The sequence below is a fragment of the Salvelinus sp. IW2-2015 genome, linkage group LG15 (genome assembly GCF_002910315.2).
Source record: "Salvelinus sp. IW2-2015 linkage group LG15, ASM291031v2, whole genome shotgun sequence".
NCBI classification, from domain to species: domain Eukaryota; kingdom Metazoa; phylum Chordata; class Actinopteri; order Salmoniformes; family Salmonidae; genus Salvelinus; species Salvelinus sp. IW2-2015.
This window is the reverse complement of record NC_036855.1, coordinates 15,675,508-15,693,680: the sequence shown is the minus strand read 5'-3', so window position 1 is coordinate 15,693,680 and position 18,173 is coordinate 15,675,508. Positions and strand designations below refer to the sequence as shown.

At 41.5% G+C, this 18,173-nt stretch overlaps 1 protein-coding gene across 2 annotated transcripts in view; it reads left to right on the top strand.

Annotated features, from left to right (window-relative positions):
- Positions 1 to 2,654: 2,654 nt before the first annotated feature.
- The window catches only part of LOC111974812 (negative elongation factor B-like), a 29,615-nt gene continuing 14,096 nt past the window's right edge, over positions 2,655 to 18,173 (top strand). For both annotated transcript variants that reach the window (XM_024002818.2, XM_024002817.2), the window contains exon 1: positions 2,655 to 3,155. In XM_024002818.2, coding sequence (XP_023858586.1) covers positions 3,054 to 3,155 — 102 coding nt within the window. In that variant the 5' untranslated portion in view covers positions 2,655 to 3,053. The remainder of the gene's footprint in view (positions 3,156 to 18,173) is intronic.

The following is an 18,173-nucleotide window of genomic DNA, read 5'->3' as shown; positions in this document are numbered from 1 at the left end:
TCCTAGTCAGTTGTCCTAGTCAGTTGTCCTAGTCAGTTGTCCTAGTCAGTTGTCCTAGTCAGTTGTCCTAGTCAGTTGTCCTAGTCAGTTGTCCTAGTCAGTTGTCCTAGTCAGTTGTCCTAGTCAGTTGTCCTAGTCAGTTGTCCAACTGAATGTATTCAACTGAAATGAGTCTTCCGCAGTTAACCCAACCCCTCTGCATCAGAGAGGTGCGGGGGGCTGCCTTAATCAACACCCACGTCTTCAGCGCCCGGGAAACAGGGGCAGAATCACATATTTTCCGCTTGTCAGCTCGGGGATTCGATCCAGCAACCTTCCGGTTACTGGCCCAACGCTCTAACCACTAGGCTACCTGGTTCCCAGTGGGTCGTTATTTACCGACTGCCTCAGACCACTCGTAGAACAGCTAAGTGCGTCGTTAGATGTGTTTTTCCGCTACTGCATCACTTTATACAAAGACGATCTCCGCTAAACATAGTCAATATGTTAATCTGTCTCTCTGTGATCAGCGATAATTTCCCAACGAAGTTGACTACAAATACCAATTTGACAATGTCTTTCCAATTTTTACAAACAAGAGAAGGATAAAAATATGCTTCAAATGAAAAACCTAGATGACTGCATTAAAAGATAAATAGCCTACAGTATAGGCTACAYAAGTCAGTGTGTCAATGGAACTAGCTGCTGAAGAGGCTCAGCAGTTGAGTTCATCAGGAAAATTGCAACTGAAAATCAGAGACAGGGAAATCAAGGCACACGTTTCCGCAGTGGCAAAGTGGGACATCAGGCATCTCTGCATGCTGGTGTAAGGACATGGATTGCCGAGCCTGTGGTAAAAAGGCCCACATTTAGTGAGCTTGCAGAAACAAAAAGAGCTCAGAGAAAATGTCAAAGACAGAAACAAGAAAGAGACATTCCAAGGAAAGAAAACATAGATGTTTATACTGTTGAGCAGGAGAACATTGAGGTGAGTGACTCATAAAACTAGGAAGTCAAACTGAATATATTGACTTTTGCTAGGGGGCCACACAGCTACTATGTCTCACCCCCACAACATGATGCTGCCACCCCCGTGCTTCACAGTTGGGATGGTGTTCTTTGGCTTGCAAGCGTCCCCCTTTTTCCTCCAAACATAACGATGGTCATTATGGCCAAACAGTTTTATTTTTGTTTCATCGGAAACATAGGACATTGCTGAGCGGCCTTTCAGGTAATGTCGATATAGGACTCGTTTTACTGTGGATATAGATACTTTTGTACCTGTTTCCTCCAGCATTTTCACAAGGTCCTTTGCTGTTGTTCTGGGATTGATTTGCACTTTTCGCACCAACGTACATTAATCTCTCGGAGACAGAATGCGTCTAGTCATTGACTACAGCTCAGCATTCAACACCATAGTTCCCTCAAAGCTCATCACTAAGCTGAGGACCCTGGGACTAAACACCTCCCTCTGCAACTGGATCCTAGACTTCCTGACGGGCCGCCCCAAGGTGGTAAGGGTGGGTAACAACACATCCGCCACATTGATCCTCAACACGGGTCCCCTCAGGGGTGTGTGCTCAGTCCCCTCCTGTACTCCCTGTTCACTCATGCCTGCACGGCCAGGCACGACTCCAACACCATCATTAAGTTGACAGCCTATAGGTAGGAGGTCAGAGACCTGGCCGTGTGGTGCAAGACCAACAACCTCTCCCTCAACGTGATCAAGACAAAGGAGATGATTGTGGACTACAGGAAAAGGAGGACCGAGCATCCCCCCATTCTCATCGACGGGGCTGTAGTGGAGCAGGTTGAGAGCTTCAAGTTCCTTGGCGTCCACATCACCAACAAATTAACATGGTCCAAGCACACCAAGACAGTCGTGAAGAGGGCACGACAAAACCTATTCCCCTTCAGGAGACTGAAAATATTTGGCATGGGTCCTCAGATCCTCAAAAGGTTTTACAGCTGCACCATCGAGAGCATCCTGACGGGTTGCATCACTGCCTAGTATGGCAACTGCTCGGCCTCCGACCGCAAGGCACTACAGAGGGTAGTGCGTGCGGCCCAGTACATCAACGGGCCAACCTTCCTGCCATCCAGGACCTCTATACCAGGCGGTGTCAGAGGAAAGGCCCTAAAAATGGTCATAGACTCCAGCCACCCTAGTCATAGACTGTTCTCTCTACTACCGCACGGCAAGCGGTAGAGCGCCAAGTCTAGGTCCAAGAGGCTTCTAAACAGCTTCTACCCCCAAGCCATAAGACTATTTGTATAGCCCCCCCTTCTATGCTTCTGCTACTTTCATTATCTATGCATAGTCACTTTAATGACTCCACCTACATTTACATATTACCTCAATTACCTCGACACCGGTACCCATTGTATATAGCACCGCTATTGTTATTTACTGCTGCTCTTTAATTAGTTATTCTTATCTCTTACTTTTTTTGTGTGCATTTTCTTAAAATGCATTGTTGGATTAAGGGCTTGTATAAGTCAGCATTTCACTGTTGTATTCGGCGCATGTGAGAAATACAATTTGATATATAACATGAAAACAGCCAAGCCAACTCTGCTTGGGCGAGTAACATGGTCAGTGAGGTGTTCTCTTGTTTGTCTGGAAGTAGCTAGCTAGCAAGCTAGCCAACTTTAGCCAGTGAGCTTGGGTGTTTGATTGCCGTTGTGAGGTCAGAACTCTCGGATCAACCCTTCTCCTCCGTCAGAGCGTCCAGTGTGCGCTCTAAACTGATCATTTAACAGCGATCTGAATTTACAAACGACCCAGAGCGGCGCACTCTGACACACTGGAGACAATTTACGAATGCACCCTAAGTAGACCAGACCCAGCTGCTATGGCGTCTGTGGGATACACGCTCAGTTATGCAGACCGGAACTGACTTTTTTGGTGGGTAAACTGCCACAGTTGAACCATCTTTATTTATTCATAAGCTTTGGTTTGTCAAGAAGAACCAAAGTTGGGAACTTGTAGTCATTCATTCATGAACGTATTGTATTATTTAGCCCTGTGTTTATTTGATTAATATAGCTAATTCTATTGTACACACAAGAAAATGTTTGCGGGCCTGCCTGAGCTTGGGATATCTAATGGCGAGGATCTAAAAGAAACACTGACCAACTGCACAGAGCCTCTGAAAGCCATTGACCAGTTTCAGGTAAGCTGACCTGACGTTAGCTAGGTAACACTAGTTATCAAGCTAACAGCTAGATAAACCAGGACTAAAAACATGTTGATACTAGCGTATCGACAGTACAGTGGTTTAAACTATGTATTGTGCTCATTGGTTACTTTAAATATCAGTTAAGTTAGTGGTTAGTCAACGTAGGTCATTCAAATAACGTTAGCTAGTCAGTTAATGTTAGCTAGCAATGACACAGGGCATCGTTCGGCAGCGCTTCCATGGTCGCCCTGAATTAATCGTTCAATAAATCACCACATTTGGGGACATTCATTTGGAAATGGCTTCAGTAAACGTAGGTAACTTAATTACCAAAGTAAAGACGCTGCTAGAGTTATTCAGAACATTTCTCTATTCGCGCCTTCTAATTCCTCCAAAATATGAGTGCGCATGCGCGTGGACCAGAGCCGTAACTAGGCAAGTCGGTTAAGAACAAATTCTTATTTACAATTACGACCAACCCCGGTATGAAGTCAAAGTGCTCTAAAGTCGTGTATTTCAAATGGAAAACGTTTTGCAACRAAAACCAGTGGTGTATTCATTACACCCGATTCTGTTTCGTCTGTTAACAGAAGCGTTTAATCCTAACGCTGTTGAGTTCCGGGGTGTATTCATTACGGAAACGTTTACAATTTAAAAGCCAAACGGAGTTTCAATTGGACAAATTCAGTTAGGTTTCCTCCCCGTTCCATTTGCTTCTGTTTAAGACACGTTTTGCAACAGCGTCTGGAAGAAAGAACCATGCAGACTTCTCCACTTTAGAGCAGGAAAGAATCGATAATTGAGATGTGCAATTTGTGCGGAGCACTTCGCAGATTACTCAGATTGGAATTGCAACATGTGGAATCCATACAATTTAAAAAGAACCACTACTTCCGTTTAAAAACACAACAGCTTTTATATGATGTTGAAGAGCATTTGGAGTAAACTGTTTCTGTTGCAAAACGTTTAGCAACAGAATTTGCATAAGGAATGCACCCCAGGAGAGTCCATCACAACGTTTTGCAATGGAATCCGACCCTGGGGTGTATTTATTAGTCAGTCAGTTATTTTTATGCGCTCTAGAGAACAACATATACGGAGTCCGCCAAACATTAAGAACACCTTCCTAAATTTTGCTTCAACCTGTCTCATCCCCTTCATTTATACTGACTGAAGTGGATTTAACATCAATAAGGTGACATCAATAAGGGATCATAGCTTTCACAAGGATTCACCTGGTCAGTCTATGTCATGGAAAGGTTTCCTTAATGTTTTGTACACTCAGTGAATACTAAGTTTTACCTGCATTCAATACTAATTTCAGATAAATTGTTTCTGTAATACAATGAATACAGACTGTAGTTCAGAGAGCCTGGCCAACCGTGTGGTACATTTCAAAGATAAGAAAGATCTTACCTAAGAAGTAATCGCATTCTAATATTTTAGCTAGGCAAGAAAGTTTAGAAAAAGGGTGATTCATTATTTAGGTTACAAGGGTCACCCTTTGTGAAGGGCAGCCTTCCAAACCTTGGGGATAGTACCAGTATAATCATCAGGTTAAAAATATGGGTTAATGATTCAGCAATCAGAGTTGCCGCAAAAATGGATCAAGCATATAAGTGGATATTTTTTTAAATATATATATTTTTCCAATCTTAAGCAAGGCATGTAGCACATCACAGATAATAAATTGTTGAAATGAAAACAAAGATTCACTGGAAGTTGATGGGTTAACCATCGAGTCAGCTAGAGGCTGGCAGAGGGAAGAACGGTTGATTGACTGACCCTCTGCCAGACTGACCAGGGTCAATTAAACCACCGTTTCTCTCCAATAGAAAGCCTGCCGAGATAAAATGATGATTAAAAGCATCGCTTATCCCATTGTTTCTGAGTTATGATGCCAGAATCAGACAGAACTTGCTCAGGCAGGCGAGAAGAGGAATTTATACGCTTCAATGCATTTACTGTTTGTGGCACACAGCATTGCGGTACCATGTACCGCTAGCAGCATTTTAGCCAAAAAGTGTTATACTAGCTGTCTAGTCTGTTTCATAAATTTGCAATAAGCATAAAACAAAATTATTTAAGGAATTGGCAACTCGTTCTCATTCTGAGAAATAAGGTAGGCCGCTTGATTTCAACATCTGAACAAAGTGGACAGGTTAGCATGCTGTTCAAAAAGTTGGAGACGGATGGAAAGAAGGGCGTGTTCATAACAATTCAACTGTTCTGCCTTGTTAGCTAGCAAATAGATCCAAGTTGGCTAAAGTCGAAATATGAAGATCCCTATGAAGATTAGCTGGTTACTCATTAGCACGTGGGCTTGTGCTTGAGAGATTGTTTTTAAGACCTGTGTTAATTTTCTATTATGCCCGCTACAAGAGGTGAATGTGCATTATGCATAGTTCTGGTAAAATATCTAACAAAAAGGGCATTTTCATAGACCAACTTGAAAGCCAGATCAGTTATTATTGAAAAAAAAGCAGGTTAAACTATTTTGACAAAATTATTAATAGGTCTTGTGATTGTGGAAGGCTTATATTGTAATTATTTCGCTACTATGGCCTATTTATTTCCTTACCTCCCTTATCCTACCTCATTTGCACACACTGAATATAGACTTTTCTATGGTATTCCATGTGTAACTCTGTTGTTGTTTGTGTCGCACTGCTTTGCTGTATCTTGGCCAGGTCGCAGTTGTAAATGAGAACTTGTTCTCAACTAGCCTACCTGGTTAAATAAAGGTGAAAAAAATAATAATTTAGCCTAGGTATAATTTCACACGCCCTTAATTCATTAGATTATTGCTGACTGTTTGAAATGCAGTGTATTTGACTTCATTTGTACAACTAAGCATATTTAGAGAGAACATATTTAGAGAGAACATGTTTTTTTTAAACAGAGATTGAAAAAAATCTAGATTTTTTATTCAACTAGGTTTGGGCGGTATCCAGATTTTCAAAATGTCCTTCTCTCATCTCAGGATTTATGGTATTACCCGGCATATAGTACAGAATGTAAATTAGCTAAAATGAACGGAAACTAATTGAAAAGACAGGGAAATCCAGCACATAAAGTTATAGAGGCATTTCATTTTTACTAAGTGTGGACTTTTATAAGCGAAAGTAAACATCAGAAATTGTGCAAATGAACAAAGTTGTGAAGCATGCTTTTCTGAAGGAAGAGCAGCATGTATATATGGAGCAGAGGGCAGAAAAATGAATAAAAAATTTAACTGATAGGAAACACAGGGAAAAAATGTCAACTCTACAGATGACTCATCCAGAGCACTTTGACTTCTGGTTATAAGCCATTATACGATATTACGTGAATGGCTCAACTGTTCCAGGGGAACAGCTTCATAATGTGACAGGTGAAATGAACAATGCAATCTGCTTTATTTCCTAAAGTATTGCACATGTTGACTGCAGGTATAAACTTAGAAAGTAGATATAAATATTAAAATGTATTGAAAAACTTTAAATAAATAGTTTTGATGGTATTGGAAAACCATCCTGTGGCTTTTTCTAAATACCCCTGTATATACGGTTTACCGCCCAAGCCTAGATTGAACCACTTTGCCTGTAGTTAGCAGCAGAGTTGGAGTAACTGATTACATGTAATCAGTATATGTGGTGGGCCGACGCCAAAAACAGTGAAGTTGATCGATCTACGTGGAGGGAGGAGCTAATTTCTTTTGTATATAACAATTAAATATTCTTATGATGATTACTGTAAAATTTGTTGCCAGCTAAATAAAAATCAAATTTTCACAGAAAAAGTAAATTTCAACACTGTCTGCTCAGGCAAATTAGCTAACTGCTAAACTTGGAACCAATCAGAACAACCGTACATACCCCTCGTGATTATGGCAGCCAATAGCCTGCTTCTATCTACGACGTAAACAACACCTATGATCTGCTGTGTGTCTTTAAGATCCGACCCTTTAAAAAAAATGTTGTGCCTGAAATGACATACCCAAATCTTACTGCCTGTAGCTCAGGACCCGAAGCAAGGATATGCATGTTCTTGATACCATTTGAAATGAAACACTTTGAAGTTTGTGGAAATGTGAAATTAATGTAGGAGAATATAACACATTAGATCAGGTAAAAATATATATATTTTTTAAATTTTTTAAATTCAAGAGATCAATTCCAGCCCAGGCGCAATTTCGTATTTGGCCACCAGATGGCAGCAGTGTATGTGCAAGGTTTTAGACTGATCCAATGAATCATTGCATATCTGTTCAAAATGTTGTATCAAGACTGCCCAAATGCCCACATTTTCAAGTTCATAATTGTGCGCACTCCTCAAACAATAGCATGGTATTTTTTCACTGTAAAGCTACTGTGAATTGGACTGTGCAGTTAGATTAACAAGAATTGAATCTTTCTGCCCATATCAGATATGTCTTATGCCCTGGATTTTTTTTGCTACTTACAACCTCATGCTAATCGCATTAGCCTACTTTAGCTCAACCGTCCCGCGGGGGGGACACCGATCCCAGGGAGGTTTTAAGAGGAATTATAAACTGGGTGGTTTGAGCCCTGAATGCTGATAAAATCGTATCAAATTCTATTTGTCACATCCGCCGAATACAACTGGTGTAGACCTTACTGTGAAATGCTGACTTACAAGCCCTTAACCAACAATGCAGTAAAAAAGAAAGTGTTAAGTAAAAAATAGATATATACATGGGCTACCGGTACAGAGTCAATGTGTGGGGGCACCGGTTAGTCAAGGTAGTTTATGTAATATGTACATGTAGGTGGAGTTAAACTGACTATGCGTAGATAATAAACAGAAAATAGCAGCAGTGTAAAATATGGGGGGTGGGGATGCAAATAGTCTGGGTAGCCAGTTGATTAGCTGTTCAGGAGTCTTATGGCTTGGGGTAGAAGCTGTTGAGAAGCCTTTTGGACCAAGACTTGGTGCTCCGGTACCGCTTGCCGTGCGGTAGCAGAGAGAACAGTATATGACTAGGGTGGCTGTAGTCTCTGAGAATTTTTAGGGCCTTCCTCTGACACCGCCTGGTATAGAGGTCCTGGATGGCAGGAAGCTTGGCCCGGTGATGTACTGGGCTGTACGCACTACCCTCTATAGTGCCTTGCAGTCGGAGGCTGAGCAGTTTCCATACCAGGCAGTGATGCCACCCGTCAGGATGCTCTCGATGGTGCAGCTGTAGAACGTTTTGAGGATCTGAGGACCCATGCCAAATCTTTTCAGTCTCCTGAGGGGGAATAGGTTTTGTCATGCCCTCTACACAACTGTCTTGGTGTGCTTGGACCATAATAGTTAGTTGGTGATGTGGACACCAAGGAACTTGAAGCTCTCAACCTGCTCCACCACAGCCCAGTCGATGAGAATGGGGGTGTGCTCAGTCCTCCTTTTCCTGTATTCCACAATCAACTCCTTTGTCTTGATCACTTTGAGGGAGAGGTTGTTGTCCTGGCACCGCACGGCCAGGTCTCTGACCTCCTCCCTATAGGCTGTCTCATCGTTGTCGGTGATCAGGCCTACCACTGTTGTCATCAGCAAACTTAATGATGGTGTTGGAGTCGTGCCTGACCATGCAGTCATTAGTGAACAGGGAGTACAGGAGGGGACTGAGCACGTGACCCTGAGGGGCCCCCGTGTTGAGGATCAGGCTGTCAGGATGTGTTGTTACCTACCCTTACCACCTGGTGGCAGCCCGTTAGGAAGTCCAGGATCCAGTTGCAGAGGGAGGTGTTTAGTCCCAGGGTCCTTAGCTTAATGATGAGCTTTGAGGACACTACGCTGAGCTGTAGTCAATGAATAGCATTCTCACATAGGTGTTCCTTTTGTCCAGGTGGGAACGGGCAGTGTGGAGTAGAGGTCGACCGATTATGATTTTTCAACACCGATACCGATTATTGGAGGACCAAAAAAAGCCGATGCCGATTTATTWAAAAAAAWATATATATAATAATAATAATAATAATAATTTGTAATAATGACAATTACAACAATACTGAATGAACACTTATTTTAACTTAAAATAATACATCAATAAAATAAATGTAGCCTCAAATAAATAATGAAACGTGTTCAATTTGGTTTAAATAATGCAAAAACAGAGTGGTGGAGAAGAAAGTAAAAGTGCAATATGTGCCATGTAAAAAAGCTAACGTTTAAGTTCCTTGCTCAGAACATATGAAAGCTGGTGGTTCCTTTTAACATGACTCTTCAATATTCCCAGGTAAGAAGTTTTAGGTTGTAGTTATTATAGGACTATTTCTCTCTATACCATTTGTATTTCATATACCTTTTGACTATTGGATGTTCTTATAGGCACTTTAGTATTGCCAGTGTAACAGTATAGCTTCCGTCCCTCTCCTCGCCCCTACCTGGGCTCGAACCAGGAACACATCGACAACAGCCACCCTCGAAGCATCGTTACCCATCGCTCCACAAAAGCCGCAGCCTTTGCAGAGCAAGGGGAACAACTACTCCAAGTCTCAGAGCGAGTGACGTCACCGATTGAAACGCTATTAGCGCGCACCCCGCTAACTAGCTAGCCATTTCACATCGGTTACACCAGCCTAATCTCGGGAGTTGATAGGCTGGAAGTCATAAACAGCTCAATGCTTGAAGCTTTGCGAAGAGCTGCTTGCAAAACGCACGAAAGTGCTGTTTGAATGAATGCTGCTGCTGCCTACCATCGCTCAGACTGCTCTATCAAATATCAAATCATAGACTTAATTATAACATAATAACACACAGAAATACGAGCCTTTGGTCATTAATATGGCGAATCCGGAAACTATACATTTCGAAAACAAAACGTTTATTCTTTCAGTGAAATACGGAACCATTCAGTATTTTATCTAACGGGTGGCATCCATAAGTCTAAATATTCTCGTTGGACTAAGTTAACCGTAAGTTTGCAAGATTGAATCCCCGAGCTGACGAGGTAAAAATCTGTCGTTCTGCCCCTGAACAAGGCAGTTAACCCAGCGTTCCTAGGCCGTAATTGAAAATAAGAATGTGTTCTTAATTGACTTGCCTAGTTAAATAAAGGTGTAAAAAATATATATATATATTAGAGGTCGACCGATTAATCGGAATGCCGATTTAATCGGGGCCGATTTCAAGTTTTCATAACAATCGGATATCGGTATTTTTGGGCGCCGATTTTTTTTATTTTTATATATATATATATATATTTTTCACAACCTTTTTTATTTAATCTTTATTTAACTAGGCAAGTCAGTTAAGACATTCTGCCTCGTTCAGGGGCAGAACGACATATTTTAACCTTGTCAGCTCGGGGGATCCAATCTTGCAACCTTACAGTTAACTAGTCCAATGCTCTAACACCTGATTACATTGCACTCCACGAGGAGCCTGCCTGTTGGCGAATGCAGTAAGCTAAGGTAAGTTGCTAGCTAGCATTAAACTTATCTTATAAAAAACAATCAATCAATGACTGTCATTGCTCCAATCTGTACTTAACCATAAACATCAATGCCTTTCTTAAAATCAATACACAAGTATATATTTTTAAACCTGCATATTTAGCTTAATAGAAATCCAGGTTAGCAGGCAATATTAACCAGGTGAAATGTGTCATTTCTCTTGCGTCATCTTGCATGCAGAGTCAGGGTATATGCAACATTTTGGGCGCCTGGCTCTTTGCGAACATAATTTGCCAGAATTTTACGTAATATGCAACATTGAAGGTTGTGCAATTGTAACAGGAATATTTAGACTCATGTATGCCACCCGTTAGATAAAATACGGAACGGAATAAACGTTTTGTTTTCGAGGTGATAGTTTCCGGATTAGCCAAAGGTCTATGGTTTACAGAGAAATAGTCGACGGCGTTATATTCCTGTAATAACTTGTGGCTGAATTTGAAAGGGGTTCCTTCGTTATTTTACCGTTCATGTCTTCCATAGAGAATGTCTTGATCTACTTCAAATAATGTCTGTGTTTTCATGCAGGCTTAAACCGCCTCGACGTTTTGATACCGTGTAAATCTCACTAGATAAGGTAACGTTTGTCAACATATTTTCATAAATCCACTCTACAATTTTTTTTTATCTTCGCTTATATTTAGCCAATATTGATCAGAGTTACCTTGTCCTATGGATATCTACACAGTTATAAATTGGCACGGTGATGTAAGCCTACACGAAACACAGACCTTATTTTAAGTGAATCTAAAAATATCCTATGCAACAAATGAAGGAACCGCTCTTCAGATTTTGCTAGGTGTCATGGGAATTATGACTCGCACTTTGGTTGTCAATTCTTACCATGCCCAATTATTAAAATAGGATTTCCTGCATATAGAAATTAAGGTTTTTTGTTTTTCAACATTCATCACAGGTAACTTAAACTCTATTTTAATTCAAACAGTTGAGAGTATTTGTCTCCTAAGCAGACTCTTCAGTATCATTGTCACTTCAGAGCTGTGTGTGTGTGTTATTTATGTATTATATTAATAAAATAAGTGTTCATTCCGTATTGTTGCAATTGTCATTATTACAAAAATGTGTGTGTGTGTGTATGATATATATATAATATATATATATATATATATATCGGAAAAAGGCTTTTTTTTGTCCCCCAATAATCGGTATCGGCATTGAAAAATCATAATCGGTCGACCTCTAATATATATATATATATATATATATATATATATAATATATATATATATATAATATAATCGGCCAACTCGGTGTCCAAAAATCCGATTTCCGATTGTTATGAACTTGAAATCGGCCCTAATTACTCGGCCATTCCGATTAATCGGTCGACCTCTAGTGTGGAGTGCAATAGAGTTTGCATCATCTGTGGATCTGTTGGGGCAGTATGTACATTGGAGTGGGTTTAGGGTTTCTGGGATAATGGTGTTGATGTCGGCCATGACCAGCCTTTCAAAGCGCTTCATGGGTGAAGACCTGAGTGCTACGGGTCGGTAGTCATTTAGGCAGCTTACCTTAGTGTTCTTGGGCACAGGGACTATGATGGTCTGCTTGAAACATGTTGGTATTACAGACTCAGACAGGGAGAGGTTGATCATTTCAGTGAAGACACTTGCCAGTTGGTCAGCGCATGCTCGCGGTACACGTCCTGGTAATCCATATGGCCCTGCGGCCTTGTGAATGTTTACCTGTTTTAAGGTTTTACTCACATCTGCTGCGGAGAGTGTGATCACACAGTTGTACGGAACAGCTGATGCTCTCATGCATGCTTCAGTGTTGCTTGCACCGAAGTGAGCATAGAAGTTATTTAGCTCATCTGGTAGGCTTGTGTCACTGGGCAGCTCACTGCTGTGCTTCCCTTTGTAGTCTGTAATAGTTTGCAAGCCCTGCCACATCCGACGAGCATCGGAGCCAGTGTAGTACGATTAGATCTTAGTCCTGTATTGATGCTTTGCCTGCTTGATGGTTCGTCGGAGGGCATAGCGGGATTTCTTAGAAGCTTCCGCGTTAGTCCCGCTCCTTGAAAGCGGCYGCTCTACCCTTTAGCTCAATGCGGATGTTGTGATTGCCTGAAATCTGTGGTATATCAGAAGGTATACCACGGGTGTGACACAACTTTTATTTGTACTGCTGTAATTACGTTGGTAAACAGTTTATAATAGAAATAAGGCACCTGAGGTTTGGAGAGCAAGAGAAAATAATCAGTGTTGCAAGCAGTAGTTTTTCCATGTTAACGCTAGTAACGTTAGCTAGCAGGTGTTGTAGTAGTGTGAAAATGGCAACTGCAGCAGCTGTTATCAACTTTAAGGGTAGATGTTTGATAATTTGTTAGCATCACCCTTTTCAAGATTAACTTTCAAACTTTGTTTACAAATTATCATCATCTGGTTCGTGGCACTGTTTTTTGTTGCAGCTCACTTGCTGTTAGCTATCTCTTTGAAAAGAATGACTGAGAAACGTTGTTACATTTTAAACTTTAAATCACTGGTTAGTGTGATGAAAGCTATAAAATATATTTGCAATGGGAAGAAATAGCTGGTTTGTTAATTTCACTTTGCACATGAAATGGTTGTGCTTTCGTATTGTTATGATTTCATGGGGCCTGCTGTCTGTGACTGCTGTCTCCTGTCTATCAGTAGTGTCTGTTTGACCAAAATTGTCTCTCCTTCAGAGCCATGGAGTGCAAAGGTATTACGGTTGCTGTCCTTTCAGCACCATGAGCCTGTCACCTTTGATTGTGACACTGTTGTTGTCACTATTGGTTATAGTGTGTTGGCTACCATAAGTTGGTAAACAGTGCATTATTTTATGCTGTGTGTCATGTATCCATGCCGTTTCTGTCTCTGTGTGTGCAACAGCCTGAAGCGCAGCCAGGCCTGTTTTGATTCATTCTTCATAATGTCATCAAAAAGTATTGCTCCTCCTTCACTAGAACAACAATGGTCCTACTAAAGAAGATATGTCAGGCGTATTAATGATGCTATGTTTTCTGTTATTTCCAAAGGTTTTGTTTGATACAACGTATAGGTCTTGATCATATGAAGAGGTAACTCCGTTGACCATTTAGCCAATTTATTGAAAGCTAGCCAATGTTACAGTTGACTAGCCTAGCCAGCTAATATTGTCAATGTACATGCTCAGGAAGCTAGTGCTTCATTAGCTATCTCTGTCAGTGAATTCAATTTAATTTCAATGTTTTGGCATGATTGTCTCATTTCATGTAACTAAACTCAGCAAAAAAATAAACGTCCCTTTTTCAGGACCCTGTCTTTCAAAGATAATTCGTAAAAATCCAAATAACTTCACAGATCTTCATTGTAAAGGGTTTAAATACTGTTTCCCATGCTTGTTCAATGAACCATAAACAATTATTGAACATGCACCTGTGGAACGGACGTTAAGACACTAATAGCTTAGACGGTAGGCAATTAAGGTCACAGTTATGAAAACTTAGGACACTAAAGAGGCCTTTCTACTGACGAACAGAAAGATGCCCAGGGTCCCTGCTCATCTGTGTGAATGTGCCTTAGGCATGCTGCAAGGAGGCATGAGGACTGCAGATGTGGCCAGTGAGATGCCTACTGTGAGATGCCTAAGACAGCGCTACAGGACAGACAGCTGATCGGCCTCGCAGTGGCAGACCACGTGTAACAACACCTGCACAGGATCGGTACATCTGAACATCACAYCTGCGGGACTGGTACAGGATGGCAACAACAACTGCCCGAGTTACACCAGGAACGCACAATCCCTCCATCAGTGCTCAGACTGTCTGCAATAGGCTGAGAGAGGCTGGACTGAGCGCTTGTAGGCCTGTCGTAAGGCAGGTCCTTACCAGACATCACCGGCAACGATGTCGCCTATGTGCACAAACCCACCGTCGCTGGACCAGACAGGACTGGCAAAAAGTGCTCTTCACTGACGAGTCGCAGTTTTGTCTCACCAGGGGTGATGGTCGGATTCGCGTTTATCGTCGAATGAATGAGCTTTACACCGAGGCCTGTACTCTGGAGCGGGATCGATTTGGAGGTGGAAGGTCCGTCATGGTCTGGGGCGGTGTGTCACAGCATCATCAGACTGAGCTTGTTGTCATTGCCTGCAATCTCAACGCTGTGCGTTACAGGGAAGACATCCTCCTCCCTCATGTGGTACCCTTCCTGCAGGCTCATCCTGACATGACCCTCCAGCATGACAATGCCACCAGCCATACTGCTCGTTCTGTGCGTGATTTCCTGCAAAACAGGAATGTCAGTGTTCTGCCATGGCCAGCGAAGAGCCCAGATCTAAATCCCATTGAGCACGTCTGGGAACTGTTGGATTGGAGGGTGAGGGCTAGGGCCATTCCCCCCAGAAATGTCTGGGAACTTGCAGGTGCATTGGTGGAAGAGTGGGGTAACATCTCACAGCAAGAACAGGCAAATCAGGTGCAGTCCATGAGGAGGAGATGCACTGCAGTACTTAATGCAGCTGGTGGCCACACCAGATACTGACTGTTACTTTTGATTTTTACCCCCCTTTTGTTCAGGGACACATTATTCCATTTCTGTTAGTCATATGTCTGTGGAACTTGTTCAGTTTATGTCTCAGTTGTTGAATCTTGTTATGTTAATACAAATATTTACACGTTAAGTTTGCTGAAAATAAACGCAGTTGACATTGAGGAAGTTCATTTTTTTTGCTGAGTTTAGCTGCAGGCTTAAAGAAACATTCAATCATATAATTTGCATAGAAACCCAGATAAAAGCATGTCGATGGAAAGATGCGTGTGTCATGTATGCTAGAATGAAAGTTTAAAAACGACAGCTGCATATGCATATTAACCAATACATATGGCATAGCCTACACATATGGCATACCTTGAAATACAATCCTCTCTAAAAACAGCTGTACAATGTGCCCTGCAATAATCTAACCAGAGTTTGATTTCTAACTAGATCAGTTGTCAAATAGCAGCTGCCCAATCCCATGGTGGTTATGCATAATGTTGGATGCATTAGAATATAAGATATGGAGAATGATAAAGGGCCGGTAGGATTATAGAAAAAGCAGTTGGTTAATTGTTTGAGTTCCAAATACTAAATGTTCAGTGAATGTGAGTATATTTAAGTGGTTAGTAACTTTGGCACCATAAACTGTTAGAAGGTTGTTAACAATTATTGTTAACAGTTATGTATTATTCTAGTAACTATGACTGGGTGTGAGGCATGTTTCCATAATGTACATTTCATGCATATGCATTCGAACACAATCCCAAATAGTGTTTTACCATTTATTGAGTACAGAGACAAATAGCAAAGGTGTCTCAGGCAGTATTTGAATTATCTAAATATAGTGTAACCTACCATACTTTGGAAACTACTCAGACCCCTTGACTTTTTCCATATTCTTTACAGCCTTTGTGGAAATGGATTTAAAATAAAATCCTCAGCAATCTATACACACTACCCCATAATGACAAAGCAAAAACAGTATTTTTGAAATGTTTAGACCATTTGCTATGAGAGTTGAATTTGAGCTCAGGTGCATCCTGTTTCCATTGATCATCCTTGAGATGTTTCTACAATTTGATTGGAGTCCACCTGTGGTAAATTCAATTGATTGGACATGATTTGGAAAGGCATACATCTATCTATATAAGGTCCTACAGTTGACAGTGCATGTCAGAGCAAAAACCAAGCCATGAGGTCAAAGGAATTGTCTKTAGAGTTCCGAGAAGGGATTGTGTCAAAGCACAGATCTGGGGAAGGGTACCAAAACATTTCTGCAGCTTTGAAGGTCCCCAAGAACACAGTGGCCTCTGTCATTATTAAATGGAAGAAGTTTGGAACCACCAAGACTCTTGCTAGACCTGGACACCCGGTCAAACTGAGGGTGACCAAGAAACCGATGGTCACTGACAGAGCTCCAGAGTTTCTCTGTGGAGATTGGAGAACCTTCCAGAAGGACAACCATCTCTGCAGGACTCCACCAATAAGGCCTTTATGGTAGAGTGGCCACTCCACAGTAAAAGGCACATGACATCCCGCTTGGAGTTTGTCAAAAGACACACAAATACTCTGACCATGAGAAACAAGATGCCATGATGGAACTCTTTGCCCTGAAGGCCAAGCGTCACGTCTGGAGGAAACCTGGCATCATCCCTATGGTGGTGGCAGCATCATGCTGTGAGGATGTCTTTCAGCGGCAGGGAGACTAGTCAGGATCAAAGCAAAGATGAACGGAGCGAAGTATAGAGATCCTTGATGAAAACCTGCTCCAGAGCGCTCAGGACCTCAAACTGAGGTGAAGGTTCACCTTCCAACAGGACAACGATCCTACGCATACAGCCAAGACAATGCAGTAATGGCTTCGGGTCAAGTCTCTGAATGTCCTTGAGTKGCCCAACGAGAGCCCGGACTTGAACCCGATCTTACATTTCTGGGAGACCTGACAATAGCTGTGCAGCAACGCTCCCCATCCAACCTGACAGAGCTTGAGAGGATCTGCAGAGAAGAATGTGAGAAACTACCCAAATACAGGTGTGCCAAGCTTGTAGCGTCATACCCAAGAAGACTCAAGGTTGTAGTCGATGCCAATGGTGCTTCAACAAAGTACTGAGTAAAGGGTCTTAATACTTATATTTTTGCTTTGTCATTATGGGGTATTGTGTGTAGATTGATGAGGAAAAAATACAATTAATCAATTTTAGAATAAGGCTGTAACGTAACAAAATGTGGGTAAAGTCAAGGGGTCTGAATACTTTCCAAATGCACTGTATATGTCACGTGCTGTGGCGGGCACAATCTTACAATGTTACAGTCCAGAAATGAGAGCTTTACCATCTATGCCAAAAGCCCGGGCCTTTGATGGAGACTGTAGAACTGTCATCAACGCATGCTTCAGTATTCTCCCTTCTATCAAGAATAATTTGTGTGCTCAGGCCACATATGAGTAAAATAAATGGTCACGACAAAGGAATGTAGTTTGTGAGCTAGAAAATGAACATCCTAGCAGTCTGAGGCAGGTTGCTCTCCAATCATCTTACTCTAGCTATCGACAGCAATAATGTGGCATTTCCTATTTGTCATTATGAATGAAATTAGTGGGCCCTGCCTTGATGACTGTATTCGCTTTACACTACTTGCCGTATAGATTCATTTTTTTGTCTTAAATTATTACTTGGATTAAATTGATAGCTAAAACACTCCTTGTCCTGGAATGACATGCTAGCTAGTGATTAAAGCTATCTGCTCCTGCTAACTAGCAAGCTAGCTACATTACTAAGGTTAATGCATTTTAAGTTGGGAATCATTTTACAGCTAAATAGTTAGATTACAAATAAATAAAGACTCTCTCTCGAGCTGTTACCAGCTGTGTTTAGTACCTTAGATACAGAGAATGTGATTGGCAGATTTGATCAGCAGAGATGGTATCTGGATAGTGAACAAGTTTTGATTGGTTTACAGTTTAGTAGTCGGCGGCATTTGGCTGTCCAGCTAGTGAACGTGAAAGTAAGAATTTAGAAAAAATTTGCAAGAATTGACATTGCCAACAAATGGAAATGTATTAAGAA